The sequence below is a fragment of the Cyprinus carpio genome, chromosome A19 (genome assembly GCF_018340385.1).
Source record: "Cyprinus carpio isolate SPL01 chromosome A19, ASM1834038v1, whole genome shotgun sequence".
NCBI classification, from domain to species: domain Eukaryota; kingdom Metazoa; phylum Chordata; class Actinopteri; order Cypriniformes; family Cyprinidae; genus Cyprinus; species Cyprinus carpio.
In genome coordinates, this window is record NC_056590.1 from 14,470,927 (window position 1) to 14,491,992 (window position 21,066).

At 36.7% G+C, this 21,066-nt stretch overlaps 2 protein-coding genes across 2 annotated transcripts; both read left to right on the forward strand.

The window, feature by feature from the left end:
• The first annotated feature begins 671 nt into the window (after positions 1-671).
• Positions 672-10,752, forward strand: LOC109068626 (thrombospondin-3b-like). Its single transcript, XM_042777174.1, is given in 22 exon segments — positions 672-1,041; positions 2,147-2,353; positions 2,491-2,744; positions 2,847-2,949; positions 3,602-3,628; positions 3,713-3,795; positions 4,042-4,093; positions 4,207-4,236; positions 4,239-4,354; positions 5,093-5,245; positions 5,468-5,578; positions 5,894-6,001; positions 6,174-6,333; positions 6,418-6,536; positions 7,583-7,635; positions 7,842-8,035; positions 8,362-8,540; positions 8,690-8,738; positions 8,872-9,068; positions 9,478-9,650; positions 9,766-9,905; positions 10,021-10,752. Coding segments are annotated over 22 exon segments (2,646 nt in total). The 5' UTR covers positions 672-959; the 3' UTR covers positions 10,077-10,752.
• Positions 10,753-12,990: 2,238 nt separating this feature from the next.
• LOC109068630 (cyclin-dependent kinase 5 activator 1-like) lies at positions 12,991-19,332 on the forward strand. The gene is made up of 2 exons (XM_019085395.2): positions 12,991-13,777; positions 15,645-19,332. Exon 2 carries the CDS (start codon positions 15,771-15,773, stop codon positions 16,728-16,730), a length of 960 nt encoding a protein of 319 aa, XP_018940940.1. The 5' UTR covers positions 12,991-13,777; positions 15,645-15,770; the 3' UTR covers positions 16,731-19,332.
• The last annotated feature ends 1,734 nt before the right edge of the window (positions 19,333-21,066 follow it).

Sequence of the window (21,066 nt, forward strand, 5' to 3'; positions counted from 1 at the left end):
CTCACCGGAGCTTATGCTACACCTACGTCATCCGCTGGAACACCACTCTCTCGTGAACATGCATGTGAATAACGTGCACACGACTAGAGGAAACTAGAGATTGCTGTTTATAAAGTTTTAAATATAGATATTTTTCTTACACAAACGCATTGATTAGCTTCAGAATGCCTTTATTAACCCTCCGAAGCCATGTGGAGCATTTTTAATGATGGATGGCTGCACTTTATCGGACTTCTATTGGACTATTGAATCTCAACACCCATTCACTACCATTATAAAGCTTGGAAGAGCTAGGAGATTTTTAAATATAATTCCGACTGTATTCCTCTGAAAGAAGAAAGTCATATACACCTAGGATGATTTGAGGGTGAATAAATGTCATTTACCAATTTAAAACACAAGTAAGTAAATAAGTAAGCGAGTTAACTAAATAAGACAAAAAAATTGAGCTTCAACGGATTTTGCTCTCAAAATTATCCGAACTTTCTCATAGCTTTATTTTGTGCTCAGGGCGTCGTCTATATGTTTCATTCACAAAAACCAAACTCGGTAGATTTATTTTTAGTTTTCCTAAACAAAAACTGTCAAAGATAGCCTATTTTCATTTTCGCGGTGAATTTCGACCTGAGAGGAGCTCAGCACGGTAAGACTCAGCGGGAGAGAGCTGCAGTAAATGCTTGTAAGTTGATTGACAAGTGTCGTTATCTCTCCCCCTGCAGTCGCCCGCAGCTCAGCTTCTGTTTCTCATTGGGATCGAAAGTGTTGAGCGCCGCAGAGTCTCAGAGGAGCCGCAGACTCACCCGCTCAGGGACGTTCAGGGAAAACCGGTCAGCGGTTTATGTGATGTTTTGAAGCTCTCAGACGCTTTGAGCTGCTCGAGTCTTTGGAAAACGGGAATTTAACAGGATTATATTCTATACGGTTTATTAAACAATATCTGCTGGACTTGGTTCAAGAGGATGGAAATGCTGAAAATTGTACCAAGCCTGCTTGTCCTTTATACTGCTTTTGGCCACTTCTCCGAATCGTCGGAATTTAAAGGTGGGCTTTTTTTTTTTTTTTTTTTTTTTTGAATCACAAAAAAATGTAAAATGTAGACTTATATAAACTCTTGATTTGTATATATGTTGTTGTTGTTTAATGGTCCTTCTTTGTCATGATGGCATGTTCAGAAACAAAAGTTAATTTCTTCATTATTGCACAAAGTGTTTGCATGTAATTATTAAAATAACAATAATAATTTGCACAAATAATTGGCTGAATGATGTCAGTGTCCTTCCAAGGACAAGCGTTTACATATTTTGGTAGAATTATAAAGAAGATAAATAAAAGACGGAAGGTAAAATGTCCTTTATCTGGAGAAATAGAGCAAACTTAAGTTTAGTTTGTGGCTTGCACGGTAAAATTAACATATTTTACTGGAGTCATAAATGCTAAGAAATGTAAATTACATAAAATTACATAAAACCCCATGTTTGTTCAACAGAATCCCCTAAAGTTGTCCCAACTAGTCAAACATTTCTATGAACAAAGAATTTCAAATTGAACAATATGTTGAAAATTTAAGGGTTTGATTTCAATTGAATAACCTAAAGTTGATATATATAATATATATATATCCCCTAAATTTCTAATTTCTAATTATTATTTCCCCTAAGGTCAAGAACTCAGTAGAGCTTGGTAGAAGCCAACAATCACCATGTTATGTTATATAATAATTTATCTACATATTTAAATCTATTATAGCCTAAGTAATTTTTCAATTTTTTTCAATTTTTTTCCATTTTTTTCCTTTTTTTTTTTTTTTTTTTTTTTTTTTTTTTTTACAAATTAACATTAGGTAATGTATTTTGAACAAAAACATGAACAAACATAACACATAATCACCTCGGGTGTGCATTATTTTCTAAAAATTCAACAGCCTTTCATCAGTTATTCCTTACACATTAACTCAAAGTTTAAAATTCATAATCTTGAAAAGCTCTTTCATCTTGAAAAATAATTAACATTAATCCTGGATTTGAAAACAGTTTTCGTTTCAAAACACTCTTTGCAAGCATTTTCTCAAAGTTTCTCATTCATACAATGATACAGTCATCTTACTGCACATGTGTTATCTGTGTATTTGACGTGTCCTCTCTTTCAGTGATTAATGTATTGGAGCTCCATGATGCACGTCAGACAGCTGCAGCTATAGAGAATCTGTCTGGAGCTCTGCAGACGGTCAGAGATCTGTACATCACCTCCACCTTCATGCTGCCACCCAAACTCGGCGGCGTTTTGTTCGGTGTCTATGATAAGGAGGACAACAAGAAATACCTGGAGGTTGCTGCTGTAGGCAAGATCAACAAATGTAGGCTAAATGCTTTTTGGTCTTATTATATATTTGCAAACATTTTCCCAAATGCAATATGTGTAGGTTATAGTTTAAGTAGGTCTTTGCTTATGATTGCTGTCTTTGGAAAGTTCACTTCTCCTTTCTCTCCTCAGTACTGGTGCGATACTTGCTCTCTGATGGAAAAGTTAATGCTGTCAATTTACAAAACCCAGTCCTCGCTGAGGGAGGCACCCAATCACTTATACTCAGAATGAGTGGACTTAGAAGCAGTCAAATAAACCTAGAGCTTTATGTAAACTGCCGTTTGGTGGACTCTGCTCAGGGCCTCCCTTCATTTGTCGGACTTCCATCAAAGACAGAATCTGTGGATGTTCGCACCGGACAGAAGTCTTATGCCAGGATACAGGTGATTCATTTAGGTCAACAATTAATGAACATTGTTTGCCCAACTGTACAGCAAATTTAAAGGGACAGTTAATTGTTTCCTTCATATATGTATATGTTTAAGGGCTCAGTAGAGTCTGTTAAACTGGCTCTCGGAGGCTCTCTAGCAACAGCTGGTCTCCTCATTGACTGTCCATTCCAAGGAGATGCAGCTATCAACAATGCAGGCAAGCACATTTCTTACAGCATAAGAGGGACCTGTAATGTATTTATTCTGCATTTGTCATGTCATCATACTGACCTCTTGTGGCAATGAATAAATACCACAGATATTATTCCTACAATCAATTCATGAATTTTGAATGAATGAATGAGGGATATCTTGAAATGTAGAGAATGTCATACACACTACCATTCAAAAGTTTGGGGTCAGTAAGATTTTGCGATACTTTTATTAAGCAAGGATGCTTTAAATTGGTCAAAAGTTACAGAAAGACATTTATAATGTTGCAAAATATTTCAATTTCAAATAAATAAAGTTCTTTTGAACTTTCTATTTAATCCTGGAAAAAAAGTGCCACAGTTTTCACAAAAATATGAAGCAGCACAACAACTGTTTACAAAATTGATAATAATAAATGTTTCTTGAGCAGCAAATCAGCATATTACACTGATTTCTGAAGGATCATGTGACACTGAATGATGCTGAAAATTCGGCTTTGATCACAGCAATAAATTACATTTTACAATATATTAAAATAATAATTAAAAAACACTGAACATCTTACCAACCCCAGGCTTTTGATCAGTAGTATAAATATATAAATTTGTTTTTGAACTAGAAATATTTGATAAATTGTGACTGTTGTTTCTTTACAGTAGGCAGTGACATTAACGCCATCCTGGGTAAATATCAACAATGATTCAATCATATGTGAATGAGCTATCAGAACTGATTTATATCCATGCTTTTAATGCTGATATGGCCAGGTGATCACACCAAAGCTCTGATCGGACAGCTGATCATCTTTAACCAGATCATGGGAGCGCTGAGAGAGGATATCAGAGAACAGGTATGAGAAAGCCATAGAGGAATGAATGAATGGGGATGAATGAAGGAACCTGCTTGGATGTCTTCAGCAGCCCTTTAACTGAATATTAGATTATGTGGCTCACAGGAATAGTTTTCACAAAGCCAGTCTACAAATCACGTTGACTCTGCATATTAAGCTTGAATTGGAGGATATATTTTATTACAGACTTCTGTTTTTAATTGGGAACATGCATTTTCTAAAATTAAATTCTTTTCTACTTTTCAGACTAAAGAGATGTCTCTCATCAGAAACACCATTCTTGAATGTCAAGTGTGTGGTAAGGGATGGAGAAAGAGCTTGAACAGACAGGAGATGGCAGGTTATGGTAAACATGTCTGAAGATTGTTGTGGTATAGAGGTAATGTGTATGTGTCTCTCTCTGTTTATCAGGATTCCATGAGCCTCAGTCCCGATGTCATCCTACCCCTGCTATAATGGCGTGAGCTGCATGGAGAGCATGATGTTCCCAGGATATCAGTGTGGCCCCTGTCCAGATGGCATGACTGGAAATGGAACACACTGCCAGGACATTGACGAGGTTCCTGCAGATAGCATATTATTTTATTATTATTATTATTATTAGTGTTTGTTTGGTAAGGAAATGATTAATTTTTTTATTTGATTAGTGATGATGTTGTGATGAATTATTCTTTAGCATACTTTTAAAACTTTAGCATACTTTTAAAAAGACTACTTATTATATAGAATATACTTACATGCAAGTTGATTGTAATGTGTTTAGACACTCTGTTGCCTGTTAACTGCAATTGAATTATACTATATTATATAAAATGCAATTAGCTGAATTTTAGAGTGCATTTTTGACCCACTTAAGTAGGACTTAAATACTTCTTTATATGTAATTTCATATTTTTTTATATTTTCTTTGATATGTGGTTTAAGTGCACTGCTGTATGTACTGACAAGCATTTATGAAAAAACAAAATATACTTTAATGTATTTTATTGTAATTGTATTTCATGTATTTAAATATGTTTGTAATTACACATTTATAACAATGAAGTTGCAATTTAGTAGGTTAAAAATATAACTATAAATGTAATATTGAACATTACCATTAAAATTATAATCAGGTACTTTACGTGTGCTTTAGTTTGTTAGTCAACACAATAAAATAAGTGTATTTATTTAAATCACAACAACAGATTAGTAAACATTTAAAATGTACTTTAAAGTAAAATTTGATTTGAAATTATTATGAAGGTAACTTTTTTGATGTGTCAAGAAACAAAAGTGGAATGCTTTCTTTTCATAGGGATCGTTCAAGTGTGGCCAGTGTAAAGCAGGATTTGTGGGTCATCAGACTGCAGGCTGTTGTGTACGGAGGACGTGTGAAACTCTGGGCTATAAGCCCTGTGATGTGAATGCACACTGTGTGATGGGCCACAACAGTGACATTTCCTGTGTGGTGAGAATCTAAAAACTCTAAAAACTTCATAGTAAATCCAGACAATTTACCCACCTGAAAATATTGAATCCAAAATCATTCATTTGTATTTAAAGCACATGCAGCTCTTAACTGAGACAACAAATTCTTTAATGTTTTGGAGTACATCTTTGCTTCTTTCAAAAACTAAAAAAGAACGACCAGTAATTGTCCAAATAGCTCTCTCCATTTTATGTCTTGTAGTGTAACATCGGCTGGGCAGGTAGTGGGAACATCTGTGGTCCAGACTCAGACATTGATGGTTACCCTGATGGGCCTCTTCCATGCATTGACAACGACAAACACTGCAAAGCGGTACATACTCAGTTTTGAAGAGGGAATTCATTAAGAATGAATTGCATGTTACAGCATAAAAATGATCCAAATAGCACCTGTTAAATTGGATTGCAAGTAGGTTTTTATGCATTAAAAAAGGGTCATGACTGTTTACAGAATTTGCCCCATTTTAGCCCTTTGAATGGTTTTCTGCTTAACTTATAACCGTTTTCCGTCAGCAAAACATAAATACTTTAATTTCTGTTTTGGATTTTGGTATAATATGTATATAAAATGTATTATCCCTTGGATAAAAATAATAAATTAAATAATAATTTGAATATCCCTGTGCAGGACAACTGTGCAAATACCCCAAACTCTGGTCAAGAGGACACAGATGGAGATGGGATTGGTGATCAGTGTGACGAGGATGCAGATGGAGATGGAATTAAAAATGTTGAGGTTACTGATCAAGTGATGAAGAATTGTAAAAATACTTGAAGAACAAGCATTCGGTGCCAAATTGTTTTCAATTGGGGGGATACTTGAAAATGTCTTTTTTATTATTTAGGAATCAATTGTCCATGGGGCAGATTCTAAGCAGTTTAGCTATTTTAATTTTGCATGTATCCAGGACAACTGTCGTCTAGTACCTAATAAGGACCAGCAGAACTCTGACACAGACTCCTATGGCGATGCTTGTGATAACTGCCCAAACGTTCCCAATGGAGATCAGCTTGATACTGATGGCAATGGCAAGGGAGACATATGTGACAATGATATTGATGGAGATGGTCAGTCACATTCACTTTTAACTGTTCTGTGTTTTTACGGCATTGTATCACATTATTTGTTCTCACCACTTAATTTTTTTACAGGCATCCCTAACGTGTTGGATAACTGTCCTAACATACCCAACCCCATGCAGACAGACCGAGATGGAGATGGTGTGGGCGACGCATGTGACAGCTGTCCTGAGGTCAACGATCCATTGCAGGTTAGACAAGGAGAGCTATATAAAGCTGAAAGGAAGGGAAGAGGGGGTACTTTTAAGGATAAAGCTGAAGGTCCTTCATACAGGTTGAGATTTTTTTTTTTTTTAAAAAAGGCAATAAGAGATACAAGCTGAGATAGTGGGGTCATCATGGAATCATGTAAAAGGGGCAGTCGTGACCTTATGGTTAGAGAGTCGGATTTTAACCCAAAGGTCGCGAGTTCGAGTCTCAGTACCAGCAGGGATTGTAGGTGGGAGGAGTGAATGTATAGTGTTCTCTTCCACCCTCAATACCACGACTGGGATGGGACCCTTAAGCAAGGCACCGAACCCCCAACTGCTCCCACGGCGCTGCAGCAAAAATGGCTGCCCACTGCTCCGGGTGTGTGTTCATGGTGTGTGTTTGTTCACTACTCATTGCTGTGTATACAGTATGCACTTGGATGGGTTAAATGCAGACGTATGCAGAGCACAATACTTGGCTTCACGTCATTTTCACTTTTAAAACTGTGTATCATCTGTGTAGGAGTCATAATAGAAGTAGCTGTAATGAGCTACTTCTTTTATGAGATAGTGCCCAGTGAGGTTGTGTATATCAAGAAAAGCAGAGGTCCAACCACTGAACCTTGTGGCACCCCAATAACCTAGATGTTATCAAATTAAGTATAAGTTCCACAAAGCGTCTACTTAAGCAAACTTTGGTCATATTCCTCTAAATATGAAGCCTCAAAACAAATCATTCTTGATTGACCCATCACTAGTTCAGAAATGTTTAATTTGATAACTACAGATGCAGTAACTCATGTTTGGGTTAACTGCTGTTTTTTAGCTAACAAGAGGTGAGCACTTGAATGACATCAGTTATATGTATCAAGTACAAGATTTCTTCCATAATTATTATTAAAAGGCATATATGTAATAAAGTTGCCTGGATTTTGTGAACAATAATGGCGCTTGAGTCAGTCGAGGCTAAGAGACAGGTACTCTAGCCACACTGCTTTTCAAATATGAATTGAATGATTCATTTCCATATTTTGCTGTTTTTGCAGTCAGATATGGACAACGATTTGGTGGGAGATGTATGTGATACAAACAAGGACATGTAAGTACTTGTGTAGATGAATGCTTATTTTACACAAGAACAGGTATAGTGATTTTCACTGTTCTCTTAAAATGTTATACTTGATTTAAGTTAGTTTCCTTTTATATCAGTTCCATTATTCTTTTTGCAGTGAGATTCATTACTCAGTAAAATCTGCTTGTCATTCATTCTATAAAGCTCTAGTGAAAAAGATTCTCTGTGTGTAGGGATGGTGATGGATATCAGGACACGCGGGATAACTGCCCTGAAGTGCCCAACAGTTCTCAGCTGGACTCAGATAATGATGGCATCGGGGACGAGTGTGATAATGATGATGATAATGATGGAATTCCAGATATCCTTCCTCCCGGCCCAGATAACTGCAGACTTGTTCTCAACCCCAGTCAAAAAGATACTGATGGTGTGATTCTTAATTCTGTGTTTTGGAAAAACATACTAGCATACTACTAAAAGTAATATCACTGGCTTCTGGAGATAATAAAGTTTGAGTTTTTACACAAAAATTTATTTAAAATAAAAGGTTTATTTCTGAGATGATATCTGGACCATACATAATGTGTGCTGTTTCGCAGACTTGTTATTTAAAAAAAAAATGTATGCAGTAACCAGTATACTAGTATTATTTTCCAAAGACACATTACATGTGTTACATATAGTGTGTGCTTATTGTCTTACTGATGCAATTTAGAAACAAACATGTTTGTTTTGTACCTTTTCTCACATCAGCCAATGGAGTTGGTGACATGTGTGAGACAGACTTTGACAATGATAAGGTGACTGACTTGTTGGATGCGTGCCCTGAAAGTGCAGAGGTCACTATGACAGATTTCAGGGCGTTCCAGACAGTCATTCTCGACCCAGAAGGAGATGTTCAGATCGACCCCAATTGGGTGGTACTAAATAAGGTGATCATTAAACACAAATGATCATTTACAGTAATTATAATTTTACGCTTTTATTTTATCAGCTAGTTTCTGAGCTTTTACTATATTTTTGTGCACTCTGTAGAAAAAGTCTGAAGAATTATAAAACAGCTTTTGTGGGTTTTTTTTAGGGAACAGAGATTGTGCAGACCATGAACAGCGACCCTGGTTTGGCTGTGGGTACGTTTGTAAACACATTTTAATAGAGACTTTGCATTTGCATGTGTGATTTTTACATTTACATCTTTTCCAACAGGCTGGCAGACATCTCTGTGTCTCAACGGCTGTATTAACCTCTTTTTTCTTTATTTAGGCTACACAGCATTTAATGGTGTTGATTTTGAGGGTACAATCCATGTGAACACGGACACTGATGACGATTACGTGGGCTTCATCTTTGGCTATCAGGACTCTTCCAGCTTCTATGTGGTGATGTGGAAACAGACAGAACAGACATACTGGCAGAATTTACCTTTCAAAGCCTCAGCTCAGCCTGGACTACAGCTTAAGGTAAGAGTAACTCAAAATACAAATTAAAATGAAGGCTGTCAATTGATTAAAATATGTACCTGAATTATACACATGATATACAGGTTCATCTAAATTAAATGTGAATATTTGCTAAGAAAAGCAAAGCAAGGAAAGAACATTACTGTGACAGATGAATAAAACATTGAATAAAGGAAAAGTACAAAGTGTAGCACTTTTTAATAATGAGGAACAGGAATGTGGAGGAAAAAGAAGGGGAATTGGGATTGGGTCATAATATATTTAAAATATAATTTATTGCTGTGATCAAAGCATCATTTCTCCAGTCTTCAGTGTCACATGATCCTTCAGAAACCATTCTAAAATGCTGATTTGATCCTCAAGAAACATTTCTTATTAGTAGTTTCATTGTGCCGTCTCACTCTTCCAGGCAGTGAAGTCTCGTACAGGTCCTGGTGAGTATCTGCGTAATGCCCTTTGGCACACAGGAGACACACCAGGTGAAGTTACTTTGCTCTGGAAGGACCCAAGAAATGTGGGCTGGAAGGACAGAACATCCTATCGCTGGCACCTCACTCACCGTCCACAGGTGGGCTACATACGGTGAGAGCTAATCTGACTTTAAACTTTAAAAGATACACAAAACAAGTACTGTATATCTGTTACTACTAAATCTTGGAAAAAACATCAGACTGGATGCTCTATATCTATGGTGTAGATTAAGATTGTATGAAGGTAAAGCACTGGTGGCAGATTCAGGAGTCCTGATAGACACAACTATGAGAGGAGGGCGGCTGGGCGTCTTCTGCTTCTCTCAGGAGAACGTCATATGGTCTAATCTTGGCTATAGATGCGATGGTAAGTAGCATGATTTGAAAAGTATCTGAGGGTCAATTTGACAGTTGTTTTTGTGTGCAGCTCAAATTCAGTGTTTGGGTGTCTCAGATTGACTCACTTTTTGTATATTGTACAGATTCCATCCCAGATGACTTTATTCTGTACCAGAAGCAGATGAATGTGAGGACATAGTTTCTTGAGATGTGGAGATGCTTATGTCTACATGTATGCTTGTGTATATGTGTGTTTGGAGTGGTAGGAAGAGATGATGATTGAAATTAGTTTTTTTTTTTTTTTTATCTTGTGAAATTCTAAATCAAAATTATAAACTACAGTGCACAAGTTTGCATTGTGCACCAACATGAGTATTATGGTGTGGTATAGGAAAATTTTTACTCAACAAACCCTTAAATACAAAGCTAATGGAATAAATGTTCTAAAGATTTAAAAGCAAATAAGCGATTAATAAGGTTGTAAAATAATGCAGGCAATAAAAATGACTAAACAAGTTGACGGTGAATTTGACAGCTTGCAAACATTGTTAATAAAAATGTGTTCACAGACGTTTGTCCATGAAAAATATGCAGAGTTGTGTTTCATTGTAAACCCCCATAATGTCCTGATTCGGTGATTCAGCATGGTTTTCCCGTCCTGTTCCTTACAAAGCCTTTTTCATTCAAAGAGACTGATTGTGAAGTTTTGTTCATTTCAGTACCATGGACAGGGCTCTACATATTTGCCATGCAGTGTGCTGCAAGAGCTTACTGAAGGAAATAAATAAGGCCGTTTACAAAAATGCTTTAGCAAAGACATAAACCATTTGGTGATTAGAAATGGTGTGGGATTAGGAGCCGCAGCAATATAAGCAAATAAATTTGATTTGTGAATCAACAGATTATCTTGTTTAAATTTCATATACAACATTCTAACAAGCAACTTGTTACTTGCAAATACTTCAGCTGGACCCACAAATATTACACAAACTGTGACAGTGTATAGACCTACATTTAATTTCTATGGCCCTTTAATATGTAGCATATAAAGATGCGAACATTAAATTCTAATGTCTGAGGCACATACATGCAAAACACTTGCAGTTGCAAAGGCATTGTTCCAACACTCTCTGGTATCTTCACTGCATGCTATTCGCTACAATGTGATTTGACTGACTCTGCAGCATTGTGCAGTGCAAAGCATAAAATCAACAATAGAGAAACTTGCATAAAATGATCACAAAGGTCGAATGAGCTTAATAGGATATTGGATTATGAGGGACATTTTTCTCCATCTAGTCTACATAAACATATTACTATATTCTAACTGGGTTGCCTCTGACTGAGATCACATGGTTTCATGGTTCTAATATCACTGAGTCAGGAACCCAAAGAAAACTGACAAGGTTAGGGACATAATGTTTCTTTTTTCTGATTATGATTAAATGTATGGCTTTAATAAAATACAAAATTCAACAAAACATTGGAGAGCAAGTTTTGGCTATTTGGAGATTGTCATTTTAATGTTTCAAATAACTAAGCATCTAGGTTCTCTTATAGTTATTCAATACTAGCATTCATAAAAGTGAAGTTTTATATTATTTATGTATTTCCTATTATTATATTATTATAGGCACTACAATAGCATAGTTATCGATACACATACTATAGTGGCCTTGGTGATATAATGTAATTTTAATGTCTTTTTTTCTCCTCTCTCACTCGTTTACTCGTTCAATCATGCTTTCACTTTTGGTCAAACAGGCTTCAATTGGATAAATTCCAGTGATAGAAGCTTCTCTAAAAGAGTGTCCCAGATTTCAAAATAAACTTTAGATTATAAAATATGTTCCTTTACCCAATGAAGTGTGCGGTTTGCACTAATTCATCCTATAACTATATGCCATTAAAAACACAAATTCTCTTCTGTTGGTTTGTAAGTGGTGAAATCTTTTTCCTTTACATAATTGGCCAAGGGAAGGAAATTATCCAATAGTTTGGACAGAGAGCAAGTTTCAAAGGGCCAAAATCAGCAGATCAAACAGAGGGCAACCTGAAACTTCAGCAGGTTTTCAAAAACATAATCCGACGTTTTCTCATACAGTTTCAATAATAAGAGATGGTCATGTTATTTGATGTCAGTTGTAATTTCTCATTTTTAGAGCAGAGAAAGTAGGGTCTTCTACCAGCGGAGTTCAAATCAAAGTAGACAGCCATAGACTTTTAGACTTTCTTACATTTGACCACTAGAGGGCAGCATACAACTGAATGTAAAATACAACACCGCAGAAAACAACAAATCTTTTTCGGAGTTTGTTTGCTGCTTTGAGATTGCAAATTCAGTGGTCACAATTGTGTCACTATTTAGGTCTGCCATCGTGCAAACTAAGGTTCAGTCAGTGTTTAATACCCCTGTACTTTACATATGTGTTAGTATGTTAGCACATCAAGATAAGTGTAGACCTACTGCTTTTAATTTGACATAATAAAGTGCACTTTTCACCCTACTTTATGTCCCCCCCCCTCTCTCTCTCTCTCTCTCTCCTCATATCACACACCCTCTCTCTCTCTCATGCACACTCATCTCTCCCTTCCATCCTGTCGATCCATCACCACCAGGAGGTAAAATGGCTTGAAATTTGGTCCAAATTTGGACCAAAAAGACAACAGAAGAGAGACAGAGGTTTTATTCACAGCCCTTTCAGTGTTTAACATTGCGCAAATATTAATTTTTATGTGTTGATTCCTCGGTCATAAATCCTTATTATGCCAAAGGGAAGCAATGAGGTCAAAATGTCCACTCTGAGAAAAAACATCACCCTCATCCAAATCACTCCTTCTGTGCAACACTTTTTTGAATTTGCTAAGCTGTTTTGTAATCAAAGGCAGCACTTATTTAATAAAAAAATATATTCAAAAGATTTTTTTTTTTTCTGTTTGAACATATTTTAAAATGTAATTTATTCCTGTGATGCAAAGTTGAATTTTCAGCATCATTAATCCAGTCTTCAGTGTCACATGATCCTTCAGAAATCATTCAAGAATTTGAATTTGAAATCAGTTTTTTTTTTTTTTTTTTTTTGTGAATGGTGTGATACATTTATTTCAAGATTCGTTCACTAACAGAAAGTTATAAATAATTTAATGAATGAATTAAAGGTTTGTTTGTATGCCATTTGAGAATTTATTATAAAGTCAAATGGAAGTAAAGAATTTTAGGTGTGATTTAACCATCCAGATGCTTTTTGCGGCCGCTGTATTTCAGTTTGAATCCGGAGCATGTGCTGTGTGTGTACAGAGCTGTTGTGTGCAGGGAACAGGATGATATTAGCGATGCGTCACGTGTCGTGAGGAGGAGCTTCTGCTGAACACAGTGTGATGTGCAGCACAGAGGACCAGAATACAAACTCCTCCTGCTGTCAGCACACCGGCTGGAGCCTCTCATACTAATGCTTATGTGCTCAAGTGCGTCTTTGCATAGTCTATATAGATTTTCGAATTGTTTTCTTGTAACCAGCCCAAACATGCTCGAACTTCATCAGCTGTTTGTGCAAAGTGCATAAAGCGGACTACGAGGGATGGAACTGCATGGTCATGAAAGTTTGATATGGTGTACATCCTCCCACTCAAGTTTATTCGCGTCCAAATGAGGACACTTCACGAGCAGCATTTCTGGATAATGGACTTATTTAAACAGGAACGACATCAAGGACTTTGTTTGTAACTGGAGCAGACACAGAGAAGAGATCCTGTTGGATGCGCTCAAGTTAACTCTGTTGTCCGATTTTTCGTTAAAGGAAGGATTTAATGCGAACATTAATGCGTTCGAGCGCGCGCGTGTGTGTGATGTGCGGGACGCAGTGAAGCCGCAGGGTTGAACTGATGCGCGCCGCCGAACAGGTGAGCAGAAAACTCCCCTCATGGGACACGACCATGGTAACCTAAAGAGTACAGTCACTATTCTTAAAATAAATAAATAAAAAAAACAATAAGTTAAAATGGAATCCCAATTAAGGTACTTGCATACTTAAAACAGATTTTTGTAGTTAGTAAAGTTGTCACTGCAGTTAAACTGGTTATTTGATATTAGGCACTGTCAAGAAAGAAAAAGAAAGAAAAAGAAAAATTCTGACTAAAACTTATTGTGCAACTCTGGAGTAAATTATATATATATATATATATATATATATATATATATATATATATATATATATATATATATATATATATATTGTGCTGTTGTAGGGTTTTGATGAAATATGTTTACTAATGGTTCTGATGAGTTAAATGGGTCAGATTTTGCCCTGATATTTCAAGAAACTCAGTTGATATAATGAGTAAAATAATAAGATTACTACAACGTTGTTACAGCACTAATCTATGAAAAAAAAACAAAAAAACAAACAAACAAACAAACAAAAAAAAAACCTTCTGAGACCACGGGTGAAAATGCTTCTATTTTTACAATTTAATTCAATTTGCATTACACATTATACAATTTGAGTGAGAAGATAAACATTTCAAAGTATTTGGTTTATCACTTTCATGTTGTTCCAAACCGTCTGACTTTCTTCTGTGGAGGAATTTTAGTAATGTGCGGTTCACACTTTTTTTTAAGTGCATTTAAAATTAATGTGGACTCTCAGTATTTCAAGCTCCAAAACAGACACAAAGACAAAATAAAATGATCTAGTTGCAAACATTAGCAAATTTAGTTAATATACAACTTTTTAAAAATAGCTATTTGAACAGACTGAAATTTAAGTCACTATATAATGATGATATTCACCTCCAATGAACTCTATCTGCTATGACTGGATCAGTGTCATCAGTGAGTCAAACGGATCAGTTGGATGTGTAAACAAATTATTCAGAACAATTTTGTTACTTGTCATTGAATTCATTGATTCATTGAAAAGAACGGTCTCAAGATATTACTTCTCCATAAAATATTATAAACACACTGAGAATATCAAAGGGCAAGTATCATGAATTAAATTTCTTTAAGATTCTAAATGTTTAAATTTAAACATTTAAATCATTTTGTCACATAAAACTATTGTATGACTTTAGAAGTCTCAGAATATAATGTTGTATACATCACTTTTTGCAAACCTTTATGAAATTTTTATGCAGATTATTATTATTTTTTTTATTTTTATTTGAACAAGCCAGTATATAACTTTTTTTTTTCAGTGTTCCACAGATAAAAAGAAAGGTTTGAAACAACATGAGGCAGAATAAATGATGACAGAATTTGAATTTGCATTAACCAATGTTAACTAATGGAACTTTATAGTAAGTGATAGTAAGTGATCATTTTTGGGTGAACTATTCCAGTTAACATGGTAAATGCGACAAACTGACTTATTTAACAGAGAGAAATAGTGACACAGATAATCTTTAATATATTTGTCATTGTTTTACATGTTGATAAGTAATTACTTACAAGTAGCATATATCTTTGACAAAAAGAAGAAAAAAAAGGAATAGGTTCATATATTTTTCTCCTCAGCAAAATAGTTCAACAAATACATACATCTATGAGTGAGTGTATGAATGAATAAATAAATAAGTTTTTAGAACCATTACTGTATAATTATAAATGGACATTACCAATATAAATGTTGCAAAAAAGTTTTAATTGTTAGTTTATTTGTGTTACACAAAAAATTACATTCTCTTTATTTCTATGAATTTACATTTATTGACTATCATTTAATGTTGTCACTTATTTATTATAATGCTCTAAATACAATCTTCTCAGGAACTCCTCCATGCTCCTCATCAGCCCAGTCTTGACCTTCCAGATTTCGAACAGTGAGGCACAAGCACTTTAGTTTTGAGCCACATCAACGCACACAACTGGTCTCTTCAGCACCTCAGTGGACTCATGGGTACTGTACTGTCACTCTCTCCGGGTCCTCGAAAACCTGGTTATTATGATGACCGGCCCAGTTCTCTAAGCCATTACCCGAGCCTGAGCAGCCGCTCGCTGAACCCTCAAAAGGACCGCAACCTCAAACGCGGCCACTCCATCTTCCTCCCCGCACTCACCTGGAAACGCCTGGTGGCCTCCACCAAGAAGCGAGGGGAGTCCAAAAAAGCCTATCCTGGAGGTCAAGGGGCCGTCGGGGCTCCTCTCAACAACAATAACATCTACCAGAAGGATCCAGTCTTGCACCTCAACCGTGAAAATGTGAAGAAGTCTCTCTCCTGCGCCAATCTCACTAGCTACGATGGTCCTGCGGGTCTGGGCCTGGGCGTTGGGCTTGGTGTGGGATACGGGAAACCGCAGCAGATTTCCTCTGTTAAGAAGATCGCATCTACATGCACCTCCTCACCAAAGCGTGTGATCGTCCAGGCCTCGACTAGCGAGCTGCTCCGCTGCCTGGGTGAGTTTCTGTGTGGCCGCTGCTATCGGCTCAAGCACCTTTCCCCCGCTGATCCGGTCCTGTGGCTGCGTGCTGTGGACCGCTCACTCTTGCTCCAGGGCTGGCAGGACCAGGCCTTCGTGACGCCGGCCAACGTGGTGTTTGTGTACATGCTGTGCCGTGATGTGGTGGATGGCGACGTGGTGTCTTCAGAGCATGAGCTCCAAGCAATTCTCCTAACCTGCCTGTACCTGTCGTATTCCTACATGGGGAACGAGATCTCATACCCGCTCAAGCCCTTTCTGGTGGAGGCGGCTAAAGAGGCATTCTGGGACCGTTGCCTGGCCATTATCGACATCACTAGTGCCAAGATGCTGCGGATCAACGCAGACCCACACTTCTTCACGCAGGTCTTTGCCGATCTGAAGAGTGAAGGAGGTTGTGCTTTGCAGGACTACGCTAGAGTTCTGGATCGGTGAAAAGAAGGATAAGGCGAATCATCTTTGTAAATGTGACAGCGTCAACATCTCACACCGTCATTCCATCATTCTGGCCCCACATATGCCTTGTCACATAACATTATGAGCCTTGTTTTTGACCATTCTGCAAGAAACAGAAGCAACATATTTCTGCTGAAAAGATCAGCTTAGACCTGTGAGAATGTCCAGGCTGGTATATGTTGGTTTGGTGCTGGTCTAGCTGTTGCATTCCATTACACAACATTTTTTCTTTATAGTGAAAAAAAGGTTCTTTAGATTTTTAAATGTTCTCACACTAAGAAAAACAGCTCTTTTCAGAATTGTGCACTGAAAGGTTCTTTGGGCAACCAAAAATGGTTCGTCTTTGTCAGGGGTGTTTAATCCTGCTCCTTGAGGGCCAGTGTCCTGTAGATTTTAGCTCCAACCAGCTCTAACACACTTGTCTGGAAGTTTCTAGTGAGTCTGCTGACTTTGATTTGCTGTTTCAGACATTTGGAGCTAAATTCTGCAGGACAGTGGTCCACCAGGAATAGGTTTGGACACCCCTGTTCTGTGGCATCGCTGCAAAAACACCTTTTTTTAAAAGTGTATAGTGGAAAAAGGGTTCTTCAGGTTATGAAAATGTTATTTATATTGAGAAACAATGCTTCTTTTATAAATAGTTCACTAAAAGGTTGCTTGTGTGCACAAAGGGCGTTCCAAACTTTGCTTTTTCTTATTCAGTTCCCCTATCTTAAAAATTAAATATAGTCATAATTTAAGGATCAACATCAAAAGGAAGAGAGAGATTGTCAATCTGCATAGAAGTTTGTTAGTTATGCTGTTGTCAAACCAACCTTTTTCAAAAATAGTTACGATTCCTTTACTAAACATTTCGGTTCCTCTACGTTTATGACATCTAGTTTGTGAGAAACTGCAACAGAAACCATCCAACGAAGAGCATGTTAGTTTGAGTGTGTGTGAGTGTGTGTGTGTGTGTGTGTGTGTGTGTGTGTGTGTGTGTGTGTGTGTGTGTGTGTGTGTGTGATGGGCGAATCAAACAGTGAGCATCAACAGCTGTTGGTTATCATGTTGTCCTACCTTTATTTCATGTGCTGGAAGTTGGGGCACCAGCTGCAATGGCTTTAACAAGATTAACAGATTAGTGTCACACACACACACACATACGGTTGTCAATGTGTATAGGTTGATTGACTAACCCATGTAGGCCAAATACACTAGTGTATGTTCTGTCCTGCATGTCTTGGCGTCTGTGTAGCAATAGAGTGTCATATTTAGAAAGATTTAGATTTCAGAAAATCTGTGTCAAATTTGAAAGAGTCTATAAGAATGCATCCTTTCTCTTCAGATAATGAAGGAAACAAACAAAGAGGCCTGATTCTCTGAACACTCTCAGATCACTGTTGTTTACTTGTGAAATCATTTTCTTTGAAATATAATATTTATGATAAAATTGACCCTATTTACTTTCCTAAAACACACACCTGGTTGTATTGTGCACTGTTCATCAGTGCACATTACTCCCAAGTCTGTAGTTTGTAACTATCCATCAAAACCTGCATCGCCTCTGAAAAATGATAAAACATGTAATAGATAAAACATGCATACTGACAGTCACGCATGCACATGCAGACACAACAGATGCCCTCTTCTCTGGGTCAGGGTTTCAGGTGTCAGCGCTCAGGCAGAAGAGCAGGGACAGCAGCATGTGGCACGGCAAGCACTCGTTAATCTTATTGTGGCTTTTTAAGGCAGAGCCATGGGCGCCATACTCCAGCTCCCCCGCAAAAGCTGACTTTAAACGCATACACACACTTAGGAGCACACATGTTCGCTCAAACGACCTGGAACCACTACGCATACATTTTTAGGCTAGTAATCGCAAATGCACTGATACGCATATGCATGCACCTTCTTCCACACGCTAAAGCGATAATCTGCTTTTGATCCTTGCCAGCAATTGGGTGGAGTGCCACAATAACAAAATGCCATTCAGATCAGACGAGATTTCTCTTGCTGAAACTAACAGAAAAGGCACATCTTGTGTTATGACTGTGCACTACGCAGATGTTACATAAACACATAAAAACAGGACTGTGAAGTATTTGCTTAACAAGTACTTGCTTAATATTTTTTTTTTTTTTTTTTGGAAGGATTGAAGGAATAACCAAGTTTTCACTTATTTTAAAAGCGTTTACCTTTGTGAAAAAGAAGTGCGTTTAATTTTAATTGAATGCGCACTTGTAGTGTACTTTAAATCTTAAAAGTGTTTTTAACATATACTATTATAAAAATGGCACTTAAGTTTAGGCAACACTTTCATGACTGTTTCTTAGCACACTTAAGTATATTTTTTAAAAGGACACTATGTAATATGTCAAATTAAAAGTTTTACTTTAAAGTACATTTTAAAGAATGTTTTAATAATCTCTTGTCATGCTTTAAAGAAAGACTTAATTTGATGTGTTGACTAACATGCTAAAGCATGTGGAGTCTATTATTCTGTTATTCAATATTACATTTAAAGTTATTATATCTTAAATGCAATAAATTGCATCTTCATCATTAAAAATGTGTAAATTACAAATATATTTAAATACATGACAAATAATAAATTTCATGTTATTGTCCGTATAATTTACAATTCTAAAAATGGTTAGTGTAAATGTACTGCAAAATGTGGTGACATTTATGAAACTCATGTATTTAAACATATTTGTTATATTAAACTATAATACAGTTTCATTTAGTATGGTAAAGTGTACTTTACTCCATGAAATTCAGACGGGAAAGTCTTGACTTTCAGGCATATATATGCTAACGTTCCCCAATAAACTGCATGGCAGAATAGCTTTTAGCAGATATACAAATTTAAAATGCACAGCCTTTCCCTTCCAAGAAAACAAGAAATAAACATGGATGACTCACCTGGTCTATTTTTTTTTTTTTTCAATCTAACGCTCTCTAGAATGAGATAGTCCCAGCTAAAACCACATACTTCAGACTATAATCTAAACCAAATGCCATCTGTATTTTTAAAAAAGAACAACCCTTTGATATGTCCTGCCATCACTTACTGTTTCAACAGGATGTCAATAAAAAAAGAATATCCATGTATATCCAACTTTTTATAAGAGATTTATCTTATTTGTATGGCATAATACTACAGGAAGACACCAATATCTAAAGAACACATTTTAAAATAAGACCACGTACAATCAGAGTGGCTTTCCTCGATTTTGTAGCAGGCTTAATAGCAGACTGCTTAGTCGTACTCCAAAACTTTACTTTGCTAAACAGCAGGGAAGACAGTTGCATAAAGGAAGTACATATAAAGAGAATCGGTGTGTTTATAGATTTCAATTTCAGCCTCTAGTTGTTTCCATTTCAGCCTCAGGGGAGAATGTTATTTACAGGAACTTGTGGCCACAGACAAGCGATTGGCAACCTATACGGTGTAAATATCCCTCCTGATTCACTTGTGATTCCCCCATCCTTCTCGCCTTTCACAAACACATCACTTGTTTTCCTTGCCTCGGTTAAAGTGATTTAGTTTGGCCTTATTGTGTACAGAGAGTGCTGACAGAACACTGTTGTTGCATAGCTATCGTGCGCAGCCTTAGCAATGGGCTTGTGTGACGTGAACTAGTCTGCTGTGTTTCTATCTAGGACTGTTTGTACTAACACCCTCCTGTCTGGCTCGCCATCGTGTGCTGCCGCTGCAACTGTTTCTTCATTGGTTCTCACCCATGTGTACTAGATTTCTCTGGAATATTTGCTGCCTTCAAGTCCTTTGGGAAGTTCCTACTTCTAAGTTTATAAATTGTATTTATGACATGATGTACGTTCAAGTGATTTAGGTTGGAATGAAGTTGGGCAATTTTCTTGATTTCACTTCCTGACAATATAAAGGAAGTGTAACATGTAACTCATTAGCTTTATCTCTAATCCCCATCAGCTTATAAAAAAGGTATACACACTAAATTGTATACAGTTTCTAAATGATAAATTCATTGACACAGCCTCTACTCAGAAATAAATTATGACATTGTAGTGCATTCATCTCATAATTATGAAATGTTTTGAAGGCAGCAAGTATTCTAGTTTCCATACATGCTCTGAACTTGTGATGAATGATGATACATATTCCGATGTGAAACATTTGTGCCTTGATCTGGATAGAAACTCTTGACCGATACTGAATATTGCTTTGGTTAAAGCACACTTATAAACACAAGACAGCAACCCAAGGAAAGCCATCACTCAAAAAAGGATTGATTATAGAGACTAGAATAATCATAACTCATGAGCCATTTTCCACTCCCATCAATGCTAC

Coding starts and splice junctions, on each gene's coding strand:
- LOC109068630 (XM_019085395.2), top strand. CDS start 15,771: ATGGGTACTGTACTGTCACTCTCTCCGGGTCCTCGAAAACCTGGTTAT.